The sequence below is a fragment of the Tupaia chinensis genome, unplaced genomic scaffold (genome assembly GCF_000334495.1).
Source record: "Tupaia chinensis unplaced genomic scaffold, TupChi_1.0 Scaffold000365_1, whole genome shotgun sequence".
NCBI lineage: Eukaryota > Metazoa > Chordata > Mammalia > Scandentia > Tupaiidae > Tupaia > Tupaia belangeri.
In genome coordinates, this window is record NW_006159862.1 from 1,263,731 (window position 1) to 1,290,337 (window position 26,607).

General features: G+C 51.2%; 1 protein-coding gene, 1 long non-coding RNA gene and 1 pseudogene across 2 annotated transcripts in view; 1 reads left to right on the top strand and 2 right to left on the bottom strand.

Annotated features, from left to right (window-relative positions):
* Window positions 1-5,205, bottom strand: part of ADORA2B (adenosine A2b receptor) — a 32,394-nt gene extending 27,189 nt beyond the window's left edge. The window contains exon 1 of the mRNA XM_006153182.3: window positions 4,768-5,205. Coding sequence (XP_006153244.1) covers window positions 4,768-5,081 — 314 coding nt within the window. The 5' untranslated portion in view covers window positions 5,082-5,205. The remainder of the gene's footprint in view (window positions 1-4,767) is intronic.
* A 5,881-nt stretch (window positions 5,206-11,086) lies between these two features.
* LOC102502392 (cytochrome b5-like) lies at window positions 11,087-11,796 on the top strand (annotated as a pseudogene).
* A 4,118-nt stretch (window positions 11,797-15,914) lies between these two features.
* Window positions 15,915-26,300, bottom strand: LOC114008666 (uncharacterized). Its single transcript, XR_003550184.1, has 3 exons — window positions 26,235-26,300; window positions 20,763-20,845; window positions 15,915-15,982 (listed from the first exon to the last, which is right to left on the bottom strand). It is a non-coding gene; the product is annotated as an uncharacterized LOC114008666 (long non-coding RNA).
* Window positions 26,301-26,607: the final 307 nt, after the last annotated feature.

Here is a 26,607-nt window from a genome sequence, read left to right on the forward strand (position 1 = left end):
GGAAGGGTCTAGAAGACAGAGGTAAACTGATGCAGAAGAAAGGAGAGCCCAAGAGGGGAAGTCCTTGGGGAGGTAAAAGGGGTAGGACCCAGAGCTGGAAATGTTCCATTCCTGAGGCCAGCAGGTGCTGTGGTGGTTAAGGTGCTGGACTCCCACATGGCCAACCATGGTTCACGTCCTGGGCCTGACAGCTTGCTTTCTCACTTTCCCCTTCTCTTTCTCTGGTCAGATTAAAGCATAATAACAAAACTAATTTTTAAAAAATTTCTATTCCTGTTTTTTTTTTTTTTTTTTTCCCAAAACAACACTAAAAATGAAGTTTTGGGGAGGCTAGCCAGTGGTGTGGTGGTTAAGGCAGTTGGATCACACATGGCTGGCTAACTTGCTTGAATCCTGAACCCAGCAGTTTAAAAGACATGCCAGGTGAATGTGTGTGTGAATGCCCAAAATCCCAGAAGGAGGGAGAAATGGAGAAAGGAATGCAATGTGCTGTCTCCCATGGAGGGTGCTTTCTCTGTCTTGCAAGTACACATGCCCTCTGGCAAAATCGAAAACAAAACAAAACAAACAGAAGGGGGAAACAGTGAGGCCAGCCAAGTGGCATGGTGGTTACGGTGGCTGAATTCCACTGGCTGACTGAGCAGTTTGAGTTCTAGACCTGGTGGCTTGAATAACACACCAGGCGCGTAGGCATACCTGCCCAAAATTCTGAGGGGAGAATGGAGGCGAGGGGGTTGTGGTGGCCATCCCCCCCGGAGGGTGATTTTGATTTCTCTTTCTCCCTCTTTCTCTCCAATGAGCAAACACATCCGATAGCAAAAACTTTAAAATATAAAACAAATTAAAAGTGCATGTGATTTTAAGACAGGGCCCCACTGCGTTGCGATCTTCCCCAACAGCCAGGACTGCAGACGAGGGGGGGCGGGGGGGGGTGACATCAGCTTTCACGGTGGGCAGGGAATTGAACAAGGGTCTCCCACGGGGCCTCGGCCCGCTAAGCAGCAGGGTCTGCCAGCACACGCTGTCACAGTGGGGACACAGGAGGGGTTTACGATATGGGGGTTATTGCTCACTTTTAAAAGTTTTGAAGAAACATTCAGATTCCCTTGCCCACTCCTACCAAAGTGGGAGCTATATTTTCATCCAAGGGACGAAAGTCTTGCTCAGAAGTGTTTGATCCCTCCCAGAGGGACACGATAGGCACAGAGAAAAGGTCTTAAAGTGGCAAAGGGGGCAGGGAGGGTAACAGGTCAGGGTCCACAGTCGGGTCAGACCAGCACCCCTCCCATTCTGTCCACAGCTCAGCCAACTCAATACCGCGGTGAGCGCTCTCAGCTCTGCGGGCAAGCCGCTGGCCCCTAGTCCTACCACGATTCAGACCACGGGGCCAGGGGAACCAAGTCTGTGCAGCAGGTCAGAGAAGGCCCCCTGGGCAGGGCTGAGACACACAGACACCCGGCTCAGCTGCAGGTGTGGCTTGCAGGGGAACAGATCAGATCGTGAAGAGGAAGTGCAGTGAGAGCCAGGGGCAGCTGGGGACAGAGCCACCCTCTCCACGGCCTGCACACGCCCATCTCTAGCAGCCCAGAAGCCTGCACACCAGGCTGGCCCTGTGTACACCCTGGTCCCAATGGCACCACTGAGACGGACCGGACCCGTTGCTAAGACCAGTGTCAGGAACCGTGTGGATTGGAACCGGAAGAAGTGAACTTTGTCCGGTCTGTGGACACCCCTCACCTAGAGCAAAGGGCAGCGCCTGACATGAGCAGATACCCCCGTTCCAGGCCAGGCCAGAGGTGGCCATGTTCTGGCTAGTATCACCTCTGGGCCTCCCTTTGCTCCTGCACTGCAATCTCCTACGTTAGGAAACACACTGGCAGCCGAGTGGCAGGTGGGAGCTGTAGTCTGGGGCTTCACACAGCTCTGGGAGCCCATGGGCACTGACCTGGGTGGAGCACGGGAGTCCCAGGACTGTCTCTGCCCAGGTAGGGGCCTGCCTAGGTCTTGGGCCTCACCTTGTTACCACCTGGCCTCACAGGGGAGACAGCACTTCCCACACAGGCCCTTCTGACTTTACTCCCACCTGGAGTTCATGACCCCGGGAAGGCCTCAGAGCCACGTCAGAGCTGAGGCACCCCGGCACTGGCCAGTGTCCGTCCACGTGAGGGGGGCCAGCCACTCCGTTCCCCTTACTCTAGGAGAGCTCTCAAACCTTGGTGGAGACTACCAGGTCTCTGGTTAAAAACGGTAATATTGGGGGGCCAGCCAGTGGCGTGGAGGTTCCGGCGCTGGATCCCACATGAATGACTGCGTAGTTTGAGTTCCAGACCCGATGGTTTGACAGTCATGCCTGGCACCTGTGCGTGATCAAAATCCCTAGAAGAGCGTGGAGAAGGAATTGCAGTGTGACCATCTCCCCGGGGGAGATTTCTCACTTTCCTTCTGTGTCTCTCTCCAGTGAGCGCACAAACCCTATAACCAAAACAAAGGGGAAAAAAAACAATATTGGAGTCCTCCCCACACCCCATCCTACAGATTCTGATCCAGCAGGGCCCAGTGCGGGTCTGGCGATCTGCAGTTTTAACCTGCTCATGGCAGACTGAGCTCTCTAGAAGCAGGGACTGAAACAGGGAAGGCCTACCCCAGGCACCAGCCCCCAGAGGGCTAAGGGAAGCCCTGAGAACCCAGGCACACCTCCGCAGCCCAGGAGGGAAGGGCTAGTGCTCTGGACAGCTCAGGCACCCACGGCTTGCCCAGTCAGAGCATGGGGGCTGCCTGCACACACGCCTCTTCCAGACCTCTAAGCTCAGACAGGTGGGGAGACACCCCCCCCAGAGCTTTCCCCTCCCTGAGCCCCATCGCCTTGCAAATGAAAAGAGAAGTCGGGGGCCTGTCAAGTCTCTTCTCCTTAACACACGCCCATTTTTGTCAAGACCTCGCCCTGCACAGACCAGGACAAGAACTAACAGATTTAAACTTCTGTGGGACTTCCGGCTCTGGGTGGCACAGGACACTCCTCTGGAACTCCTGGGTGAGCCAGGGCTTCCACTCTGCTAGATGGGCACCTCAGCCTGCGGGCTCATGACTGCCCTGCTGTCGTACCCACCGTGGGGGCCCTGAGGCTGGGTTGGGACCCATAAGAGAGAAGCCACCAGAAGCTGTGCCACCCTAGGCCAAGCCAGAAGTCCCTGGGCTCTGTCACATCTGATAGCATTCAAGGGCAGCAGCACGTGGAACGGCCCAGGCACGCACGCCATGTCACAGCCACAGCCCGGCCAAGAGGGAGGTTCCGGTTCCTGCTGGGATGTGGGGACACAACCCACAGGGGTCAGGCCACAACCCCTAGGCCTACTAAAAAGGCCTCTGGGCACATTCTCCTGCTCAGCTCCCCCAAACATGGCTCCCTTAACACTCTGTGTGGCCAGCAGGGTCCTCCAGAAATAGCAGAACGCATATCTCCCATTTCCCAAACGGGTGCCACAACAGCCCCGCAAGACAGCCTGATGGTGCCGTATTCCCACGGTGCCCACTTGTTTAAGTCCCGGCCCTGCCACATTCCCGAGGCACCGTCCTGAGCAAGCCTCTCCCACGCTGCCATCCCCTCATCTACAAATCACAGTACCAGCTTCACTCTCCAGAGTCCCTGGACCATCAAAGATATCTGTTTAATAGAAAGTGCCCGGCAGGTAGCTGGCGCTTAGTAAGGAGGGTCCTTCCTTTCTACTCCTGAGACTGCATTTCTGTCCTAGTTCCAAATCTAAAGAGATCCCAAACAACTCAGAAAAGCCAAAGAGCCCTGCACCAAAGACAGAATAAATATTTTCAGCAAACACTCAACTGAGAATTCATCAGCTCTGACTGCGCCTCCACTCCGCTTGCTGGTTGTCCGTCCCTGATTTTTGCCTTTTCTCAGTGAGGGAGGAGGGGACAGGTAAATTCAGGGTGTTCTGAACTCATGGGGCACTTAGCTACCCGCTGGGACAGGGCAGTGGGAGATAAAGGGGTTACACAATGACCTGGAGCCTCCAGGGCTGCTGCTCCGAGTTTGTGCCAAAAAGAAAACACTTTTAACTCTTTTAAATAAAGTATAAGAAGGCAGTTTCAGTCACTGTGAATCATGCAGGGGACAAGTGTCGGAAGTGTTCTCCAAAGAGAACCGGCACCTTCCCCTGGATCCTCCTAGCAGCCTCGGTGTGCAGCAGGCATGGCCTTAAGCTGGGTCGTGAGCAGTGTCCGTTTCGACAGTGCGAATTCCTAGGTGTGCACTTGCCTTGCCCTGGGCCGGAACCTCCCCAGCCTCCCCAACCCCGACCCCAGGCTCTGGACCGGGCCGCTATCTCGGACAACGCGGCGGCGGGTGAGGGGTAGGAGGAAACCGCCTTTCCGCCACGGGTGGAGATGCGATCAACCAACCTCCGGCGCCCGGGGCCTCCTCCTGCCCGCGGGGGTGGTGCTTTCACTGCGCCTTGCCGGGCGTCGGGGATTCGCACATCCGGAACCCCTAGAGCTGTCCCCACGCAGATCCCCTTAGAGGGACGCGCACAAGGGCCGCCCGCGGGGCACAGAGGCCGCCAGGGTCGCGCACTAGGGCACCAAGAGAGACTCGGCAGCGGGACGCACGTGTCTCTGGGCATGGCCGCGTCCTCCCGAAGCTCTGAGCGCCCCGCGAGCCCCAAGCCTGGCCCGTCTGGGGGGAACAGCAAACTGGGCCTGGAGAGAAGGATTTGCGGGGCTTTGACCGGGCCTCGGGGACGCCGCGCGTCTCACCTGAGCGGGACGCGAATGGCCAGGTACCTGTCTACGGCCACGGCCAGGAGGCTGAAGATGGAGCTCTGCGTGAGCACCAGCACGAAGCAGGCGAGGAAGAGGCAGCTGTGGAAGTTGGTGCAGAAGCCCAAGCTGATGGTGATGGCAAAGGGGATGGCGAACAGCCCCAGCGACACCAGGAAGTAGTTGGTGGGCGTCTGCAGCGCGCTCGACGTGCCCACCGCGGCGCACACCAGCACGTTGCCCGCCACCGACAGCGCGGCGATGGCCAGCTCCAGCGCCACATACAGCGCGTCCTGCACCTCCAGCGGCATGGCCGGGCCGGTCAGGGCCCAAGGCGTCGCCTACCGGGGCCGCGCGGGGCGCGGGACAGCCGCGTGGGTCCCGCTGGGCATGGCCGCAGCGCCGGTCTGCGCCTCTGCCCGCCGAGTCTGAGCAACCAAGCTGGCGCGCTCAGGGCCCTGGCCCGGGGGGCGGGGCCTCTGGTCTGGAGGCGGGCTCTCTGGTCCGGGGGCGGGGCCTCGGGCAGGCGGCGTTGCCCACTGGCCTGCGCACCCGCCCGTCTCGGGTTCCTGGGCGGAGCGCTCTCTCCCCGGAGCCGAGGTCCGAGCCCGCGCGGCGTCCTCGTGCTGGCAGACGTCTAGGAAAGGCGAGTTCCCAACTTCCCTCGGGCGCGAACCCAGTGTGTGTGTCTGGAGCAGTCGCACTGCCTGCCCTGGTCGCTCATGGGGTTGGGACTGGGCTCTCCTGGGGCGCCTTCAGTCCCCAAGGTCCTCCGCAAGGCCACCCTATTGCCCCGCGGGGCGAGTTGAGGACCAAGGCCATTGAGGACTCCCCTGCCCGCACCCTGAGCCGGCCGAGCTGCCCGAGCAAACCGGACGAAACGCCGCTCGGAGGTGAGAAGGAGAGCCGAGCCCGCGGGCCGCCTCTGGCCACACGTCCCCACGACGGCAAGGATCCCTCAGGGGTGCTGCAGCCCTGCGCTTCCCAGCCCTGCCCTCTGCCGCCGCTTCAGTCTCCTGGTCCTCGCCCGCTCCTCCGCCCTCCCGGCCCCTCCCCTGCCGTCCTCTCTGCGCCTCCCTTATTGACCTCTCCATGTCCTGCGCTTCCACTCCCCCTCCCTAAAAATGCCAGTGTTCCCGGGCGTCTTTAACCTCCGCACTCACCCTGGATCAGCCGGGCTCCCGCGGCCTCTCTTGTGGCCCTTACATCCTCCCCTCCGGTCTCACCATCCAGCTCTAGCCTTCTCCCGAGCGAGCGCCACATCTGGCGCTCGCCAGGACAGCCTGGCGCTCCCAAATCCAGCAGGTCCCAAGCCACGCTTCTCTTCAGGTCTCCCCCAAACCTGTGCTGCCGCATCTTTCTGGGACTCGGTTATTGCTCTGGCCGTCCTCACCCACCCCAGGGGTGCTCTGATGCCCTGCGCCTTTATCCCACCCACGCCCGTGGCTTCTGCTTGCAGAGCCTGGCTTCTCTCTGCCTCCTGGGTCTTGCAGCTCCTGGAGTTTCTGCAGTCTCAGAGACGCCCGGTCCGTGCCATCCCCCACACAGACAAAGCCTTGGCAAGACCAAAGAGGATGGTTAAGGAGACTGTGGGCAATAAGAAAAGACACTTGTAAAATAAAGAGATGAAAAACACGGGGGCTGCTAGAGGGTGCAGGGTTTTCTTTGGAGAGTGAGGCAGTGGTTCTCCTCTGAATTCATTAAAAACACTGAGTCATACACTTCAAATGGGTGGATCCCATGCTATATGAATGACATCTCAAAGCAGTAACTGGGAAAACCCTCAGCCCACGGAGGTCATGAGCCGTGACATCTACCTGCAAGACAAGGACCATAAGACCTCCCAAGCATTCACAGATGTCTTACTTAGCTGGGTGCAGTTATTATAGGTGATTTCCTCCCTCTGTGTTCCATGAGGTTTTACTTCTATAATGAAAAAAACTCAATGTATACATTAAAATATTAGCCAGCCCATGCGTCCCATAGCCTGGTCATCTGGGTTCAGAGAGCACCTGCTCCATCAGCCAGGCCACTTCTGTGCCTCAGGGACAAAGTCTGGAGCCCCGGGGAGCTTGGGTGGTTTGTCCTCCTCCCCCCCCCCAGCACCTTGAGTGGCAGGAAGGCTCCTGGGCTGGGGGCTTTTGCAGGGTGGGCAAGACGTGGCAGCAGGGAGGTGTCAGCAAGGGGAGCCTCCAGGGCAGACCTGGGCAGAGGCTTGCTCAGGGACAGCCACGTCCAGGAGAGCAGAGAAAGGAAAGCCCTGGCCAGGGAAGGCTCTGACGGCCAGGATGGAGTGTCGGGCCATGTTCTGGAGGTGCTGTCTCGGGCAGGGCAATGCCGACCTGGCACCATCTGGGGTAGTGAATGAGGAGTTGGCAGAAGGAGAGCAGCCGGCGGGACTGAGGCCAGCTGGTTCCCTTGAGTGGTTTCTGCACGCCTTGCAGCCTCCAGGCCTGGCTCAGCTCCAGAGTTTTCGGTGCCCGGAATCCCCAATTCTTCTCTCCAGAGTCCAGCCTCCTTCAGGAACCTTCCCTGAATAGCAGGAAAAGTTCCCCATGCCCTGTCCCCGCTATGTTGCAATCGCTGAGTTCCGTGTAACTAGTGTCACCTACAGCAGAGCCTGTCCCCTCTGCCCTCCCCTGACCCCACCCCTTTACCTAGCCCAGTGTCCTTGGACTGACGCAACCGCACCCCTCCCTCCCCAGAGTTTATGTGACAAGGTGAGTCTTCCTGCCTCCACAGTCCCCAGCCCAGAACTCTGGGTCCGTGGGGGTGGTGGTAAGGGTAGCAGGCAATGTCTGTGTAGGAAACAGGAAGAGTGGGGTCTGGAGAGAGTCATGGGGGTTAGTCTGGAAAGGAATTGGGGTGCAGTGACTGAGCCGGGGTCTCAGAGCAAAGAAACCAGGTTGATTCTTAATTAGCCTGTAGATCTAGGACAAGCTAATTAACCCGTCTACACCACCTTTCTTCTCCAATGGCATAACCCCACCACCTTCACAGGGGCCCACTGTGGGCGAGGGGGACATCTGATCTGGAGGAGCAAACACAGTGTTGGGGACATTCGGATAAATGAGGCCTAGATCCCAGAAACCCAAGTGGGTCTTTCACTGGTGAGAGCAGAAGGTGCATCTTCCAAACCAGTCGACCCAACCTGTGGACCTCTCCCATGTCCTTCCCTGCCTCACCCTGCCTCGGCGGGCGGAGCAGAACCTGGTGTCATCCAGATGTCCCCAAAGAGGCACAGCAACACTCAGAGATGTCGTGACAGAGCAGAAGGCTCTGTCACCTTCAGTAGCTTTCCTCTTAGGCTTGTTGCCTCATGGTCACAGAAAGACTGCCACAGCTGCAAGCCTCACCTGTTCACACAGAACCTCTTCCAAAGCACGATAGCCTCTACCATTCATCATCCACCTAGATCCTGGGTCACGTGCTACCCAAAACTAATTCCAAGCACGAGGGATGGAATTACTGGGTCATCAGAAAAGTCATGACTCATGTCTGCATAGAAAAACAGAAAAATATGTTACAACTCTTCTGACGACCCAATATCAGGCCTTAGATCAAACATGGTTTAGTTCATGGGGTGGATGAAGGCACCTGCCTTCCCAATTATATGCCACCTAAATAAAATTGGAACTGTAGGGACCAGCAGTTAGCATAATGGCTATGCGCTAGACTCCCATGTAATTGACTGCAGTTCGTGTCCTGGACCCGGTGGCTTAAAACTCACGCCGGGTGCATGTGCGTGCGTGCCCAAGCCCGAGAGGAGAATGGAGGAGAAGGGATTGCGGCGTGGCCATCCCCCCTGGGGGGTGATTTCTCTCGCTTTCTGTCTATCTGTTTCTGTCTGTCTGGCGAGCACATCAAAAGAAAGATTTATAATACTAACATTTGACTTCTCATCAGGAGTCACGGAGACCAGAGGGCAGTAGATCACATATTCAAAGTGCTGAAAGAAAAAGTGTCAGCCAGCTAAGCAGTTAGCATAATGTAGTGTATTGCTTGAGGAGACTGGACCCTATATGGCCAACTCCACAGTTCAAGGCCCAGACCTGGTAGCTTGAAAAACGCACCAGGCTGGGTGCGTGTGCGTTTTTGCTCAAGATCCTGAGAGGAAAACGGAGGAGAAGGGATTGCAGTGTGGCCATCCCCCCTACCCCCGGGGGATGATTTCTTGCTTTCTTTCTCTGTTTCTTTGGCAAGAACATGTACCCTATAGCAAAAATCTCTCAAAGAGAAGAAAAAGAAAAGAAAAGAGAAGAAAAAGAAAAGAAAAGAAAAGAAAAAAGAAAAACAAACCAGGTGCATATGCGTGTGTACCCAAAATCCCAAGAGGAGAAGGGGTTGTGGCCTGATCATCCCCCTGGAGGGATCCTTTCTCTCTCTCTTTTGCCATCTAGTAAATTTTTAAAAGAAATAAAATGACCATCAACCAAGAATTCTCTAAAACTATCCTTCAAAAATGAAAGGGAAATCAAGACAGTAGATAAACAAAACTTAATCACTAACAGATCAACAGTAAACACTAAAGGGAATTATTTACTCTGGAATGAAAGGACGCTAAGCAGTAAACTTAAATCTGTATTTTTTTTTTTTAAAAAAAGCATACCAGAAAAAAGAAATTACCAACGTAAATATAAAAGACAGTGTAAAATAGTAATTACAGGGGCCAGCATGTGGCGTTGTGATTAAGGCACTGGACTCTCACATGGCTGGCTGTGGTTCAAGTCCCAAACCTAGCAGCTTGCTTTCTCACTTTATCTCTCTCTCTCTCTCTCTCTGTCTCTCTCTAGTGAGTACATGTTCCCTATAGCAAGTTAAAAAAATAATAATAAAAATAAATAAAATTGAATAAATAGTTCTTTAAAAAGTAATAATTACAGATCTGTGTTGGCTGGCACACATATATAACGGTGTAATTTATATAATAATAAGAGCAAAAAGGAGTTGCGAGGAGGGGAGTTCCAGCCCCGGGGCCCAGGCAGCGGACGACCTGCTGTGGTGATTATGAAAGCCGTACAGGAGAGCTCCTGGCTCAGTTGTACGTGGGCGAGCCAGGCACACCCACAGGCACACCTGTGACCCTGGCCAGGCTCAGTGCTGCGGAGGACTGTGGGCACTGACAAGGGCACTGTCAAGCTTGCGCTCCTCTTGGGAAGCCAACTTTTTAAAAAAGGAGTCGGGGAGGGAACGGAGCTATCTAGGAGAAAAGCTTTCGTATGCCATGTATACTCTGAAATCTTAGCAAATGAATTGATAAAGGAATTTAAATGACACACTGGACAAATCTATTCTTACTATTTAAGGGAAAATAAGGGAATAATGGAGGAATAGAGGAACAGAAAATACAGGTAAAACTCACAGCAAAATGGCAAATGTCAGTCCTACCTTAGCTGAGATTATGTTAAGTATAAATTAATTAAACACTCCAGTTAAAAGGCAGATATTGGGACCAGCAGATGGTGCAGCGGTCACGTAACTGGACTCCCATATGGTCTGTCGTGGTTTGAGTCCCAGACCCGGTGCACGTGCATGAGTGGCCAAGATCCCAAGAGGAGAGTGGAGGAGAAGGGATTGCAACGTGCCATCCCCCCTGAGGGGGGTCTCACTTTCTCTCTCACTGTCTCTGTCTCTCTCTCCAGTGAGAATATATGCCCTATGGCAAAAACCTCTACCAAAAAAGGCAGATATTGACAGAATGGATTTAAGAATATATGAGATCCAAACACATGCTCTCTATAAGAGATACACTTCAGATTCAAAGACAGAAATAGATAGAAGATAAAAAGATGGAAAATAAGGGCCAGCAGATGGCATGGTGGTTGAGGAGCTGGACTCCCACATGGCTGACTACATTTCGAGTCATGGACCTGATGGCTTGCTTTCTCATTTTCCCTCTCTGTCTCTCGCTTTGTCTCTCTCAGTCTCTCTCTGGTGAGCGCATGTGCCCTATAGCAAAGTAAAATAATGATAATAATAAAATTTAATAATTCTTTTAAAATTATAGAAAACAATGCGCCATGCAAAACATCACCAAAATAAGGGTGGAAAGGCTATACTAGTATTAAACAAAATAGACTTTAAGACACGAACAGAGACAAATACAAACATGTTACAATAATAAAAAGGTGAACCTGTCATAAATATATATGCACCTACTTGCAGAACCCAGAAATACGTAAAGCACAAATTGTCAGAATTAAAGAGAGAAATAAGGGACCAGGGCGGGGGTGGTGTCCCGGGCCAGGCGTCTGAGACGGCGCTCCGCTCCACCCAGCTCTGCTGTGTGTGCAGGTCTGGCTTGCAGGGGACCGAGATGGCCCAGCAGTGGGACAAGGCCGTGAAGCACTACGCTTTGGAAGAGATTCAGAAGCATAACCACAGCCAAAGCAGCTGGGGGATCCTGCACCACAAGGTGTACGACTCGACCAGATTTCTGGAAGAGCATCCTGGTGGAGAAGTCCTGAGGGAACAGGCAGGAGGGGGATACTACCGAAAACTGAGGATGTCGGACACTCTTTTTTTGTTTGTTTTTTTGGTTTTTTTTTTTTTTTTAGGTTTTTGCTATAAGATGCGTGCACTCGCCAGAATGACAGAGACAGAGATAGAAAGCTAAAAATCACCCCCCAAGGGGGATGGTCACGCCGCAATCCCTTCTCCTCCATTCTCCTCGCAGGATCTTGGGCATACACGCACACACACCTGGCGTGAGTTTAAGCTACCGGGTCTGGGACTCAAACCACGGTCGGCTACATGAGAGTTTAGCAACATAGCCATTACGCTAACTGCTGGTCCCTCGGCCACTCTTCAGATGCTCAAGAGCTGTCCAAAACATACATCACTGGGGAGCTTCATCCAGATGACAGAGCAAAGATAACCAAGCCTCCGGAAACCCTTATGACTACTCGAGTCAAAGTCCAGTTGGTGGAGCAATCGGCTGCTCCCTGCCGTCTTGGGCTGGCTGTCGCCCTGATGTATTGCTTCTACGTGGCAGAAGGCCTGGTACCTTCTCGGAAGCCAGTGTGAGAAAAGACTGCTTTGGACAAGGGAGACTAGAAGCCAGCGTTCACCACTTCAACTGACAGAATCCTTTACCTGAAAAAATGCTTTTCGTATGTTTTTTTCCCCCTTTCCTCCTCTATTACAAACAAAACAAAGACAACTGATCTTCCTACTCTTGAACTTTTCAAGTGTACCTTTTCATTCATCATTGATGAGACATCACTGATGTTTTTCTACTATGTAATTTACTTATTATAAGCATGCTCCTTTAAAAATATATATGGCTTTTTTTTTTTTTTTGGAGAGGTTTTCGCTATAGGGCGTGTGCACTCACCAGACAGACAGAGAGAGAGAGACAGAGAGACAGAAAGCGAGAAATCACCCCCCAGAGGGGATGACCACACCGCAGTCTCTTCTCCTCCATTCTCCTCTCGGGATCTTGGGCATGCACGCACACATGCCCGGCGTGAGTTCTAAGCCACCGGGTCCAGGACACGAACCACAGTAGACTACGTGGGAATCCAGCGACATAGCCATTACACTAACTGCTGGTTCCCATAAAAATATATATGGCTTTTAAAACAGAAAAAAAGAGAGAGAAATATATGATTCAATAATATCTGGAGACATCAACATTCCACTTTCAATAACAGGTAGAACAATAGACAAGTCCAAAGATGATTACTAGGAATTTGGAGAAGACAAAAGTAAACATATCAAAAAGCCAGATTCTCCATGGTACTAATTCTGGCCCCAGGCAGCTCGAAATAAACATGCGTGGTGCATGTGCATGCATACCCCAACTCCCAACAGGATAAAGAAGTGGAGAAGGGATGTGGCATTACTCCACTCTGTTGATGGATGCTTTCTCTCTCTGCCTCTCTGTCTCTGGTGAGTACATGTGCCCTCTGGTAAAATTTAAAAAAAATAAATAAATTTGGGGCAGTCAAAAATATTTGGAAATTAAACAACACACATATGGGCCAACAGTTGGCATGGAGGTTAAGGCAGCTGGATCCCACCTGAACACCTGCATAATTTGATTCCCAGACCTGGCGACTTGAAAAACACACTGGGTGCATGTGCACGCGCCCAAAATTCTGAGAGGAGAATGGAGGAGAAGGGATTACAGTTTGGCCATCCCCCCCAAAGGTGATTTCTCCTTTCCCTCTCTCTTTGTTTCTCTCCAGTAAACACACTTGCGCTACGGAGGTGGGGGGGGGGGAAGACACATGTAAAGAATAAATCATAAAGGAAATTTACAAAATACCTCAAGATGGAGAAGACAAAAATAAACATATCAAAATATACGAACTATAGTGGAAGCAGTGCTTAGAGAGGAGTTTACAGTTGTACATTTCTATATTAAAAAAAGAGTAAGGAGGGGCCAGCAGGTGGGAGGGGCCAGCAGGTGGTATAACAGTGAAGATGATAGACTCCCACGTGGTTGACCACAGTGCAAGTACCGGACACGGCGGCTTGAAACTCATGCTGGGCGCTTGTGTGTGCATGCCCAATCCTACGTGGCTGACCACATGGTACTAATCCTGGCTTTAAAAACATGCTTGGTGTATGTGCATGCATACCCAAAATCCCAACAAGATGATAAAGTGGAGGAGAAGGGATTGCAGCATGGCCATTCTAGGGTGGGGGTATATGAATTTTCACTTTCTGTCCTTTTGTCTCTCTGGTGAATGCATATGCCCTAGAGGAAAAATCTAAAAAAAAAGGAGAAGGAGGACGAGGACGAGGAGGATGAGGAGGACGAGGGGGAGAAGGAGGAGAAGGAGAAAAGAAGGAGAAGGAGGCCCAGCTGCAGCAGCTCAGCAGTAGCACAGCACTCTGTAATGCTTGGAACCGTAAGGAAGACTGGGCCTTGGTTCCTGGGTTGACCTGTACCTGTACACTGGGCACACATGCGTGTGTCCGCAGTCCTGGCTGACTAGGAATGCTGGAGGGAAGATGGTGGCATTCCCACTGTTGAGGGTGCTTGGCCTGTGTGCATGCTCTCTCTCTCAATAAACTTCAAAAAAAGAAAGGAAGAAACAATTTAAATCAATAACCAAAACCTTTCACCTTAAGAAATGAGGTGAAAAACGGGCAAGCAGGTGGTATGGTGTTTAAGGTGCTGGATTCCCACATGACCAATTGCAGTTCAAGTCCCAGACCTGTGGCTTGAAAATGACAACAAAGAATAGATTAATAAATAAATAAATACATGTTTAAAAAAAAAAGAAAAAGGGAAAAAATTAGGAAAAGGAAGAGCAAACTCGATCTAAAGAAGACAGAAGAAAGAAAAAAACTAGAGTGGAAATAAAAAATGAAAAAACAATAGAGAAAACTTGACAGAACAAAAAAATTGGTCCTTTGAAAGTATCAATAAAATTGGAACCAGCAGTTAGCGTAATGGCTATGTCGCTGGACTCCCAAGTAGTCGACCACGGTTCGCGTCCCGGACCTGGTGGCTTAAAACTCACGCCGGACGCGTGTGCGTGCGTGCGTGCCCAAGATCCCGAGAGGAGAATGGAGGAGAAGGGATTGCGGCGTGACCATCCCCCCTGGGGGGTGATTTCTCACTTTCTGTCTCTCTGTCTCTCTCTGTCTGTCTGGCGAGCACACACGCCCTATAGCAAAAATCTCTCCAAAAAAAAAAAAAAAAGAGAAAGAAAAATCAATTAAATTGACAAACCCATAGCCAGGTCGATCAAGAAAAAAGAAAATGAAATCGTTAAAATTAGGACTTAAAAAGGAGACATTATTATCAAATTATGTGAACGTAAAAAAGTATACAGGAATGCTATGAACAATTGTATACCATTTCATCTAATATATTAAATGAAAAAGGACACATTATTAGAAAGATACAAACTGCCAAAGCTGACTGGAGAAGTGACCCAAGTCCCATCCTGGCCAGGTAGGCTGAGTTCTCTCTCTCCTGCCACTGGTGAGCCTCCTCCTCACAGTTTCTAGGAAGCTTGTTTAATGTCTACCAAGTACTTACGGGGCAAATTCCTGTCTTTAAAGACCTCTCTTTAAAGACCATATCCCTGTCTTTCAAAGACCTCTCCACTCCTCCATTTGAAAGGATGCTGTTGTTCTGTAGCTAATTTTAGAGACCTCAGGTGGAAAATGTTGTTTGTCACCAGTGTGGTTTAAAAAACACATTAGCCAAGGAGGCAGAAGGCGTCATGGGGAAATTTCAGAGTCCATTAATCAGCTCTTCACCACATAAGTGAGTGACATATCCTGATTTATCACCTTTACTTCACTGCTCCCAGGAGAAATGTGGGACATTACCTCAGGCCAACTGCTCTGTATTGTCACTACCAAGAATAAGGAGCTGTGGCAGCACCATTTTGTGACTCCCCAACAATAGTGCCCCCTTGTTGGTTGCTAACAGAACCCCAGTGATGAATCATAATTAGTCTGAGTCAGTGAGACCATCTCCTTTCCCTTTGTCAGTGATGGGTCCCAGGGATGGACATGTGACTAATTCTGGTCAATGGGATTATGCTGTAAGGTTTGGCTCTCCTCTTTCTTTTCCTGCTTTGGATACTGATAGGTGAAAACGTGGTATCGAGAGTGATGGCAGCCATCTTGCAACCATGAGGTGACAAATCTGAGGTGAAAACCAATAAATTAAAGCTGATAGGGAAAGGTGGAGGAAAGAGCCTGAGTCCACAATAACATTTTTGAACAGCGAACTAGCCCCAAGACCACCGGTCTCTGAACTTGCTTGATAACACTGTCAAAGTCCCTGTGGTATAAGTCACCATTGCTCACGTTTTCATGTTTGCAACAACACATCCTAAGTGACCCAGAACGACACCAATACTTGAGTCAGGGAAATCTTGGTTCTTGGTTCATCCATTCAGATGGAACCTCATGGAAGAGATCAATGGCCGGGATCTGTAACCTAGTCTCCAGGGCAGGGCCACTCTCACTCTTCACTTCATCTCTTTGAATCTTCATTTCCTCAATCATAAAATGAGAAAGTAGAATCCAGTGACCTCAGCGTCTCTCCACTCCCCGTCTTCTCATTATCCGGAGTCGGGGACAGAAATCCTCAACGCTGCATCAGCCACAGGAACCCCAGCAGAGCCCAGCCAGCAGCCAGCAGGGCTCCGGCCTCCAGGCCGATCTTCTGCCGCCCTCTACTCCACTCCGCTCCATTCTGCTCTTCTGGGCATCTTGGGTGACAGCTCAGATTCTGGGGAAGAGGAGAAAATAATTGAACAAGAAGTGTCACTCACTTAAAAATAATGTTGGGGATGAGAAAGTAAAACCGGACCTCCAGGGACTCAGGATGGACTCGGTGCTGCTGGCCAAGGCCAAGTCTCGCATCTCTGTGGTCACTTCTCTGTGTTCACGTGTTGCAAAGCTGATCTGTGCTCACGGCACACATTTTAACTCATGGAAATGTTTAAGACAGTAAACGTGCCCCTCCTCCACCTCCCTAGTCCCAGTACTCCCAACAGATAACTACTTCCTTACTTCGTGCACATGTGAGTGAGAGGAAAAGAGAAAGAGAGAGAAACACCCCAATGAGACTCAGTCATGCCACAATCCTTTTTTCCTCCAATTCTCTATCCTGTAGGATCCTGGGCACACACATACCAGGCTTTTTTTTTTTTTTTTTTTGCTGCTGGGGCTTAAAAATCAGGACTCAAACCCTGGTCATCTGTATGGGATCCAGTTTCCTCTGTGTAATGCTTAACCCCTGCACTATGGGGCCAGCCCAACAAATGACAGCTTTTATTCCAGATTTTGCTATGCTTATATAAACTTAATTCTATGTATTATAGAATCACAGACAACATAGGCTGTTAACATGTGAAAAAAAAACTTAGAACTAGTAAATAGATCATATGCATTCACACAGATTTTTTTAAAAAACAAAAGTAGAAAACACACTGTCAAGAAACCTTTATTTTTAACAACTATATCTATGGACATCTTCCTTTTTTTCCTTTTTTTTTAGAGAGATTTTTGCTACTAGGGTGCACTCACTGGAGAGTCAGAGAGAAAGCGAGAAATCACCCCTCAGGGAGGATGGCCACGCCGCAGTCCCTTCTCCATTGTCCTCTCGGGATTCTGGACATGCATGCACGTGCTCCCAGCATGAGTTTTAAGCCACCAGGTCCAGGACTTGAATTGTAGTCGATGACGTGGAATCCAGAGTCCAGAGATATAACCATTATGCCATCTGCTGGTTCCTGGGCATCTTTCTAAGAACACATTTGCCACAGTTTTTCTTGTATATGCCTAGTTTTCCATACTAACTGGACACACTACGATTTTTTATATTTTAGTTTTTAATTGTCAGAGGAAGAGAAAGAAGGAGAATGAACTACCCAAAGGTGTGTGGTCACACCTGCCACAATCCTTTTTCCTCCATTTCTTCTTCCCCTCATGTTTGGAACACATATGCACATGTGCTTGGTGTGTTTTTCAGCCCACTGGGGCCGGGACTCAAACTGCAGTTGGTCACCTGGGATCCAGCTCCCTTAACCACTGTGCTATAGGGCCAGCTCCATACCATAATATTTTTAAAAATTGATCAATCATTTATTTTAATTTTTTTGGCCATAGGTGCATGTGCTTGCTGGAGAGAGACAGAGAGAGGGAAAGTAAGAAATCCCCCCCAGGAGAAATGGACATGCTTCAGTCCCTTCTCCTCCATTCTCCTCCTGGGATTTTAACCACCAGGTCTGGGACTTGAACTCGTTGTAGGCCATGTGGGAGTCCAGTGCTTTAACCACCACACTACTTACTGGCCTCGCACTTTTTTTTTTTAACTTATTTTTTATTGGAGACGTTTTTGCTGTAGGGGGTATGCATTCGCCAGGAAGACAGAGAGAGACAGAGAGACAGAAAGCGAGAAATCACCCCCCAGGGGGCATGGCCATGCCACAATCCCTTCTCTCCATTCTCCTCTCGGGATCTTGGGCACGCACACACACGCGCCTGGCACGAGTTTAAGCCACCGGGTCCAGGACTAGAACTGAGATCGACTACATGGGAGTCCAGTGACATAGCCGTTACACCAACTGCTAGTCCCATACTTTTTTCTTTTTTTTAAACCACTCTTCAAGTTCTATTACTGTTGCCATTTCAGACGTTTTTTAAGTCTATTTTGGAACCAGCAGGTGGCATATAGGGTAAGACGTTAAACTCCCACATGGTCAACCATGGTTCATGGACCAGCCCTGGTGGCTTGAAACTCATGGTGAGCATGTGTGCGTGCATGCCCAAAATCCTGAGTGGAGAACAAAGGAGAGGGGTTTGTGGTGTGGCCTTCCCCCTGGGGGTGGTTTCTCACTTTCTGTCTCTCTCTCTCTCCAATGAGTGCACATTCCCTACAGCAAAAGCCTCTAAAGGAGAAAGAAAGAAAGAGGAAGAAAGACAGAGGCAAGCACATGCGCCTGGCATGTTTTTCAGACCACTAGGAGCAGGAGGGAACCACAGTCGCGTGGGACCCAGCTCCCTTAATCACTAGGCCTCACGGTCGGCCCACCATATCTTTACTTTCTAGTAAAGTCAGGCTTCTCTTCATTTTTACTAACACTTTACATGTTTTCCCCTAAGAATTGTCTTTTAATCCAGCTTTTCAGTGGATTGTCTTATCCATGTTTTAAAAAATAATTATTTCCTTTATTTATTACATTTATTATTTTTTAATTTGATCAGAGAGAGACAGAGAGAGAAAGGGAAAGTGAGAAAGCAAGCTGCCAGGTCCAGGACTTGAACCACAGTCAGCCATGTGCAAGTCAGTCCCTTAACCATCACACCACCTAGTGGCCCTGTCTTTTTTTTTTTTTTGGAGAGGTTTTTACTATAGGGCATGTGGGCTTGCCAGAATGACAGAGAGCAAGAAATCATCCCCCAGGGGGGATGGCCACGTTACAATTCCTTCTCCATTCTTCTCTCAGGACTTTGGGCACACACGCACATGTACCTAGCATGAGTTTAAGCCACTGGGCGCGGGACTCAAACTGTGGTCGACTACAGGGGAGTCGAACGACATAGCCATTACACAACTGCTGGTCCCATGTCTTATCCTTTTTTTTTTTTTTTTTTTTTGAGAGAGATTTTTGCTATAGGGCGCGTGCACTTGCCAGACAGACAGAGAGAGACGGAGAGACAGAAAGCGAGAAATCACCCCCCAGGGGGGGATGGTCACGCCACAATCCCTGCTCCTCCATTCTCCTCTCGGGAGCTTGGGCACGCACGCACACACACCCGGCATGAGGTTAAGCCACCGGGTCCGGGACTCGAAGCCGGGTTGACTACATGGGCGTCCAGTGACATAGTCATTACGCTAACTGCTGGTCCCTATCTTACCCATTTTTAAAAGTTATTTTATTTATTTATTTAGAGAGAGAAAGAGAGATACCCTTGGCGGGGTCTTGCCACACAGCCATCCTTCCCCAGCCTCCTACATGCCCTGGTACCAAGAGCAGTGCCCTACTACCTGCCCTGCTGCTGCCGAGCCTGTGCTGTCCTCCCAGGTTATTATGTATTGGTTATTGCTAGTGCATAGTGAATATAGCGCATCATTTTTGCTAATCTACTTTTAACTTTTTAACTTTGTGATGTCTTTCTTTTGTCATACAAAAGTTTCTTTTCTTTTTCTTTTCTTTTTTTTTTTTTTTTTTGCTGGAGGGTGTATACATCCACCAGAGAGAGGAAGGGGGAACGTAAGAAAGCACACCCCCACCAGGGAATGGTCACACCGTAATCCTTCCAACTCCATTTCTCCTTTCAGGATTTGGGGCACCATGCACAAGCACCCTGCATGTTTCTCATGCCACCAGGTCCAAGACTCATACCGTGTAGTCAGCCCTGTGGGATTCAGCTGCCTTAACCACCAGGTCATGGGACTGATCCCAGAAGTTTCATTTTTATGTTGGTAAGTGTGTGGTTTATCTCTTCTATTATGGCTTTTGGACTTTGTGTCTTAAAGCGTAAGAATCAACCATACCATGTCTCCCCATACCACTGGCAAATCGTCCTAACCTCCTGTGTTGATCATCCATCCTTCTCCTCTGGGCTGGGGACATCTCCTTGGTCCAATATGAAGACCCCCACATACTGGTTGGCATTTCTGGACTGTGTTCTGATTCAGGAATCTTCTTTTCTTCTTCCATACTTTGAAAAGCACTGCATCTCTCTGTTTTCATGTCTGGCAGGGTGTGTCTTCCCTCCCCACTATTCTTTCTCTTAAATAATTATTTATTTAATTCTACTTATTATTATTCTTTTGTTAATTTACTATAGACATGTGCATTCACCAGAGAGAGACAGAGAGAGAGGGGGAAAATGAGAAAGCAAGCTGCGAGGTCTGGGACTCGAATCACGGTTGGCCACGTGGGAGTTCAGTGCCTTAAGAACTACACCACCTGCTCCCCTTCCATCACTATCTTATTCCAAGTTTTCTCAGCTTTATTTGTTTATTTATTTTAGGTTTTCGTCATAGGGCATGTGTGATTGCTGGAGAGAGACAGAGAGGGAAAGTGAGAAATTACCCCCTAAGGAGGAACGGCCATGCTACAATCCCTTCTTCTCCAGCCTCCTTTTGGGAATTTGGGTGCACATGCACACACACCTGGTGTGAGTTTCAAGCCACCAGGCCTGGGACTCCAACTATGGTTGGACATGTGGAAGTCCAATGCCTTAACCACCATGCCACCTGTTGGCCCTCAGCTTTATCTTTGTTATTAAATGCCAGACATACATACACTAATCAGATATAGATCACTGGCGAGGGAAAACGCACCCCTCAGTGGAGTATGGTCACACCATAACCCCTTCTTTCTTTCATTTCTTTATCCTTTCAAGATTCTGGGAATGCACTGGATGTGTTTTTCACAAGTCTGAGTTTGGCACCTTGGACAGCCATGTGGGATCTGGCTCCCTACACAGAGCTCTTAACCACTGCCCTGCAGGCCCAGCCCTTGACTTTATTTTTCCAGTGAACTTGGACTCACTTGTCAGGCTCCAAACGAGTATTGCCAGGTCACCAGCATCCAACACCACTCAGGTGAAGATTACGGAGTATAGCAGACACGCTCTGTAAATGAAAAAATCTGGACTTAATGATAATTTTTTTCTTTATTATTTTTTTTGAAAGGTTTTTGCTATAGGACGCGTGCGCTCACCAGAAAGACACAAAGAGACAGAGAGACATGAAGCGAGAAATCACCCCCCCCAGGGGGGATGGCCACACCACAATCCCTTCTCCTTCATTCTCCTCTCGGGATCTTGGACACGCACGCCCACGCGCCCGGCGTGAGTTTAAGCCACCGGGTCCTGGACTTGAAGCCAGGTCGACCACGGGGGAGTCCAGCAACATAGCCATTACGCTAACTGCTGGTCCCCGGACTTAATGATAGTTTTGAGACCTGGCGCTTGAGACTGAGGTCAGGAAAATAACCATAAAGCTTGGGGCCTGTTTGTGAGCATTCCGGGTGTTGCTTGGCTGGAGCTGGGTGTTGCGCCTGGCTCTACCTGCAGAAATCACCACCCTTGGGAACCGCAATGTCTCTGTGGAAGATCTGAGTGTGGCCACAAGTCAGCAAGAGCCCTTCTTCCCAAGGGCAGGTCCCCCGGGGAGGCCCGGGGTGTGGAGGGGCTCATGGGCTCTACTCACCGGGGTCCTCCTCCTCCCACCTGGCAAAACCCCTTGCAGAGTATGAGGTCAGGAGCCATGTTCCAGTGTGATGCTGGGACTTCATGCCAACCATGGGACCACAAGGCCATAGGATGGCCTCAGTTTCCCCAAGCGGATATTCTGTTTTCCACCATCTCAGCCACTTTTAAGGACACAGTTTAGTGACATTAAGTACATCCATGCTGTCCTGCAAAACCGAAACTCTGTACCCATTCAACACGGACTCTCCAGCCCCTGGCAACCACCGTCGCTCTCTGTCTCTATGAACTGACTGCCCTAAGGCCACAGCATTTTGTGACAGGCTTTCTCTGAGCACAATGCCCTTGAGGTTCACCCCTGTGGCGGCATCGTCAGAACTCCTTCCGACTTCGGGTTGGGAACATCCGCTGTGTGCACTGACCCTATCTGGGGAGCCACTGGGCCATGGCTGGACACCGGGCCGCTTCCACCTTCCAGACATTGCGGTCATGCTGCAGGACCACAGGGTGCACCGAGGTGACACCGGAGACAGGATGGAGGGAGGTGAGCACAGTGCCACCCAGAGAGGCACCCCCAACCAGGCAGCTCCCCACGAGCTGGGTGGAAGACAGCACATCTGGTGAGCTTCCTCCTCGATGACCCTGGAACAGCTTAGGCCCATCTTGGGGGTCACCCCACAGCTCCTGGACTCGCTCAGGGTCCATTTGCCCAATCCCTTGAGAAGGTGCCCCAGCTTTCCTTCCCCCACTGTGTGATCCCGTGTGGTTGGAAGTGTTCTTGGATCTGACTCACATGTCCCCTCTTCCTGACCTCCAGTGTCGGCTAGGTCACTAGGGCCTCACAGTGTCGTCAGAACACCCCTCTCCCTCCGTGGCTCCTCCACATCCCCCGCCGCCCCTGCCCTGGCAGGAACCAGCTCTCTCTCAAGTGGTGGCTGTTTTGGTCCCCCCATCCTGCACCCCAGAGGACCTGTGACCAAAGGAGTTCCTTGGCCCCCTCTTCTGGAATATTCTTTGGCCCTACCCTTGCATAATAACCACAGCACATGCTCTGAGCACCCTGCCCTCCAGCCTTCTTGCCAGATCACTGCCCCTGCAGCCCTCCCCGTGGCACGGGGTGCCCAGCCTGCACCGACTTCCTCTCTGCAGCCTCTGCCATCATTCTCGGCAGCTTCAACAGTGGAGTTCCCAGGGTCCTCCTGCCACAGTGCCCCGACCTCTTCCTCCAAATTTTCCTTTCCTCAGACCTGCCTGAGATTTCTGCCCTGGACATTGGACCTTGAGTCCTGGCCAGGGCTGCGACGTGTCACCACCAGTCATTGCATCAAATCCAGACTTGCTGCACCAGGGTCCGCTCTCTGACTACCGCCCCCTCTGCCAGCCCGGTTCCCTGCCCCGCACCGGCCCTCGCACTGCTGTTCCCGCTGTGAAAATGAGGACATGTGCCACCTCCCGGATAAGTGGCCACTGCCAGGGTCAGCCTCCAGGAGGCCATGCAGGACACGTGGCCTGCCCTGTGCACATGTGCACGGGTCCATGTGTGCCTGGCCAGGCCCGCACCCCAGCCCTCAGGACCCAGGAGCCTCGTGCTGTCTCCCACCAGTGGGCCCCATCCTCCCATCCCTTAGGAAAAAGCAAAGGAAAGGAATCACCCTCCCTGCGATAGTTTGAATAGGGCCCCCAGAAATTCACGTTCCGTCATTGTAAGAAGATTGGAAGGGCGAAAACTGGTTCCATTTATGGTGTCCAAAGCGGGACTTTGGGAGGAGATTGCGATGCTGGTCATCGGGCTGGGGTCCCTGTGGTGGTCCCTGGTGGCTCATAAGGAGAGAGACTCAGACACAGACCACGCTCCTGGGCCCGCCAGCCTGTGGTGCGACAGACGTGAGCGCAGGTGGTCCCTGTGAGCAGAATAAAAGTACTTGTTCTTTAAAAAGTTTTTATTTTATTTTATTTTATTTTTCAGGCCCAGCAGATGGTAACCTCACTGGACTCCCCCATAGTCAACTGTGGTTCAAGTCCCGGACTTGGTGGCTTAAAACTCACGCCAGGAACATGAGCATGTGTGCCCAAGATCTTGAGAGGAGAATGGAGAAGGGATTGTGGAGTGGCCATCCCCCATGGGGGCTGATTTCTCACTTTCTGTCTCTCTGTCTCTGTCTCTCTGGCCAGTTGGTAGCATGGAGGTTAACGTAGCTGTATCTCATATGGACAACAGCACGGTTCAAGTCCTGGACCTAGTAGCTTTAAAAACATGCTGGGCACATGTGCATGTGTGGTCAAAATCCCAAGAGGGGAATGGAAGAGAAGGGACTGAGGCGTGGCCATCACCCTTGGGGGTGATTTCTCATGTTTTGTTCTTGTGCCCTGTAGCAGATTTTAAATTTTTTTTTTTTAAGTTTATTGGTGCCAGCAGGTGGCATAGTGGTTAGGGTGCTGGACTTCCACATGGTTGATTGTAGTTCAAGTCCTGGACTCGGTGGCTTGGGGCTCACATCAATCTCATGCTCATGCATGCCCAAAATCCCACAAAGAGAATGGGGGAGCAGGGATTGCAGCATGGCCATCAGGGGCGATCGCTCCTTTTCCCTCTCACTGTCTTTGTCTCTCTGGTGAGCACATGTACCCTATGGTAAAAACCTTTTTTAAAAAAGTTTATTTATTTATTTTCTCCCATGAGTGAGAGAGAAAGAGAGAGCAAGAGATAGACACAGACAGCTCCCCCAATAGGGCCTTGACACCAGTCGACCCACGCCTCTGCGAGCCGGGACCCTGGGCACGTGTGTAACCCTGTGCACTCAGGAAGGTCTTTGGACGTGAACCTAGAACCTTCTCATGGGTCAGCTTCACAGTGGGGCATTTCCCCATATGCCACCACCTGACCCACTACACCTCTTTTTAATTTTTTTAAATTTATTTTTTAGCTTTTTTTTGCCAGAGGGTGCATGCAGTCACCAGAGAGAGACAGAGAGAGGGAAAGTGAGAAATCACTCCCCAGGGGAATGGCTATACTACAATCCTTTCTCCATTTTCCTCTTGGGATTTTGGGCATGCATATACATATGCCCAGCATGTTTTTCAGGCCGCCGTGTCTGGGACTTGAACCATAGAGTCAGCCATGTGGGACCCAGCGCTTTAACCACCATGCCCCCTGCGGCCCCTCAAAGTCTATTTTAGAAGTCGTCCAGCTGCAGGAGTCCTTCCTCAGCAATGGAAACACACCCCACTCCCACACCCTTTGCTGGCGCTCTGTCCATTTCTTTCTTCCCCTTTCCAGCAAAATTCCTCTGAAGAGACTTCCCTCCGCCTCCACTTCTTCCTCAGTCTCTCTTTGCTGAGGTGCCAGCCTTGGTCCCACCCACCCTGACACCGGCCTTGCATATCTTGCCAAATCCAATGGCTGCACCTTGAGCTCCTTAGTGGGCCTCCAGTGGGCAGCCTGTCACGGTCACCTTCTCCCAACCCTCCGGCCTCCACCCAGCCCAGCCTCTCCCAGGAGGCCCCGGTTTGGTGTCCTCAGGGTTCCGCTCCCTCTCCTGGGGTCCAGATGCCTGCATTCCCTCTGCTCCTCCTTCACGAGAGGGCAAGTGTCTAATACCGGCCTCCTGATGGCTGGGGCCTGCAGCGGCACCAGATGTCTGTCCACACGTGGGGGAAGCCCTGGCCCTTCCTCTCCTCCTCCAGCCACCCCTGCCCTTAGCCCTAGGAGCCCTCCTCTCTCACCTGAATTACTGTGATGGCCTCCTAACTAGCTTTCATCTTACTACATTATTTTTACACTCAAGTGTCCTTACAGGTTACAGCTCCCATGGCTTTCAGAGATGGTTTAGAAATGGGCAGGAGATGGGACCAGCAGTTGGCATAATGGCTACGTCACTGGACTCCCATGGAGTTGACGGCAGTTCGAGTCCTGGACCCGGTGGCTTAAAACTCACTCTGGGTGTGTGTGCGTGCGTGCCCAAGGTCCCAAGAGGAGACTGGAGGAGACTGGAGGAGACTGGAGGAGAAGGGATTGCGGCTTGGCCGTCCGCCCTGGGGGCGATTTCTTGTTTTCTGTCTCTCCAGTGAGTGTACATGCCCTATAGCAAAAAATCTATCTTAAGAGAAAAAAATAGAGAAGAAGAGAAAGGTGTAGGAGAGGCCCAGAAGGCAGCGTGGTGGTGAAGGCGTTGGACTCCCACATGACAGACCGAGGACGCGGTCCGCATCTCAGGCCTGCTGGCTAATCACACGGGATGCATGTGCGTGCCCAAAATCCCAGGAGGAGAATGGAGAAGGAAGGGATTGTGGTGTGGCCGTTCCTCCTGGGGGTGACCTCTCACTTCCCCTCTCACTTTGCCTCTCTCTCTCTCTGGTGAGTACACATGCCCTAGGGCAAAAACAAAAAAGAGAAAAAGAAACAAATACGCAAGAGAGGGTGCCCAGAACCACCCAGGCCCCGTCGAGACACTGCCTGCTCCCTCGACCCTACAGCTGCCTCGTTGTTCTCCTGTGATTGCTAACGATGATTTATTTCTTGAGAGATACAGAGAGACCCCCCCAGCAGTGTCCTCATGCTGGCGTCCCCACCGTGGCTAGCCAGATGGCGGCACTCAGTGAGGACCTTCCCATGGGGCTGCCTTGGTGTCCGGACACTGCTGCCCTGGGCCCTGCCCCTGCCCCTGCCCAGCACAACCCGCAGGGCTGCCACAGGGCCTTTGGACACTCTGCCCCCAGCCACCAAGCTTTCCCAGGTTGTCACGCGGCTTCCTTGCATAGAATCTTCAAATTGGTCCCCTCCTCCCAGAGGCTTCTTTGCTGTTTGTTCTCACCTCTCGCTCCTCTTCCTCCTGCTCAGGCACCCGCCATCTTGTGCATTCGTCTGTTTCTCCTCTGCCTCCCCCACCAGAATGTGAGTTTGTCTGTTCACCGTCATCTGTCCAGCACCTGGCGGGGTGCCCGGCACAGAGGGGCCGTCAGAACATCTGCAATGACTCTTAGGGCTGCTCAGAAACGCAAAGCTGAAGACGTGGCAGTAAATTAAACCAACACCAGGTTACTGCTTCTTCAGAGTCAAGCCTAAACAGCTGTTTGAAACAATCAGTGTTACGAGCCAGAAAAAAGTCACTTCGGATAAAAAAATAAGGAATTTCCACCCATCATCCCATGCTTTTCCTCTAAATCTGTCTGGAAAGAGAGAGAGAA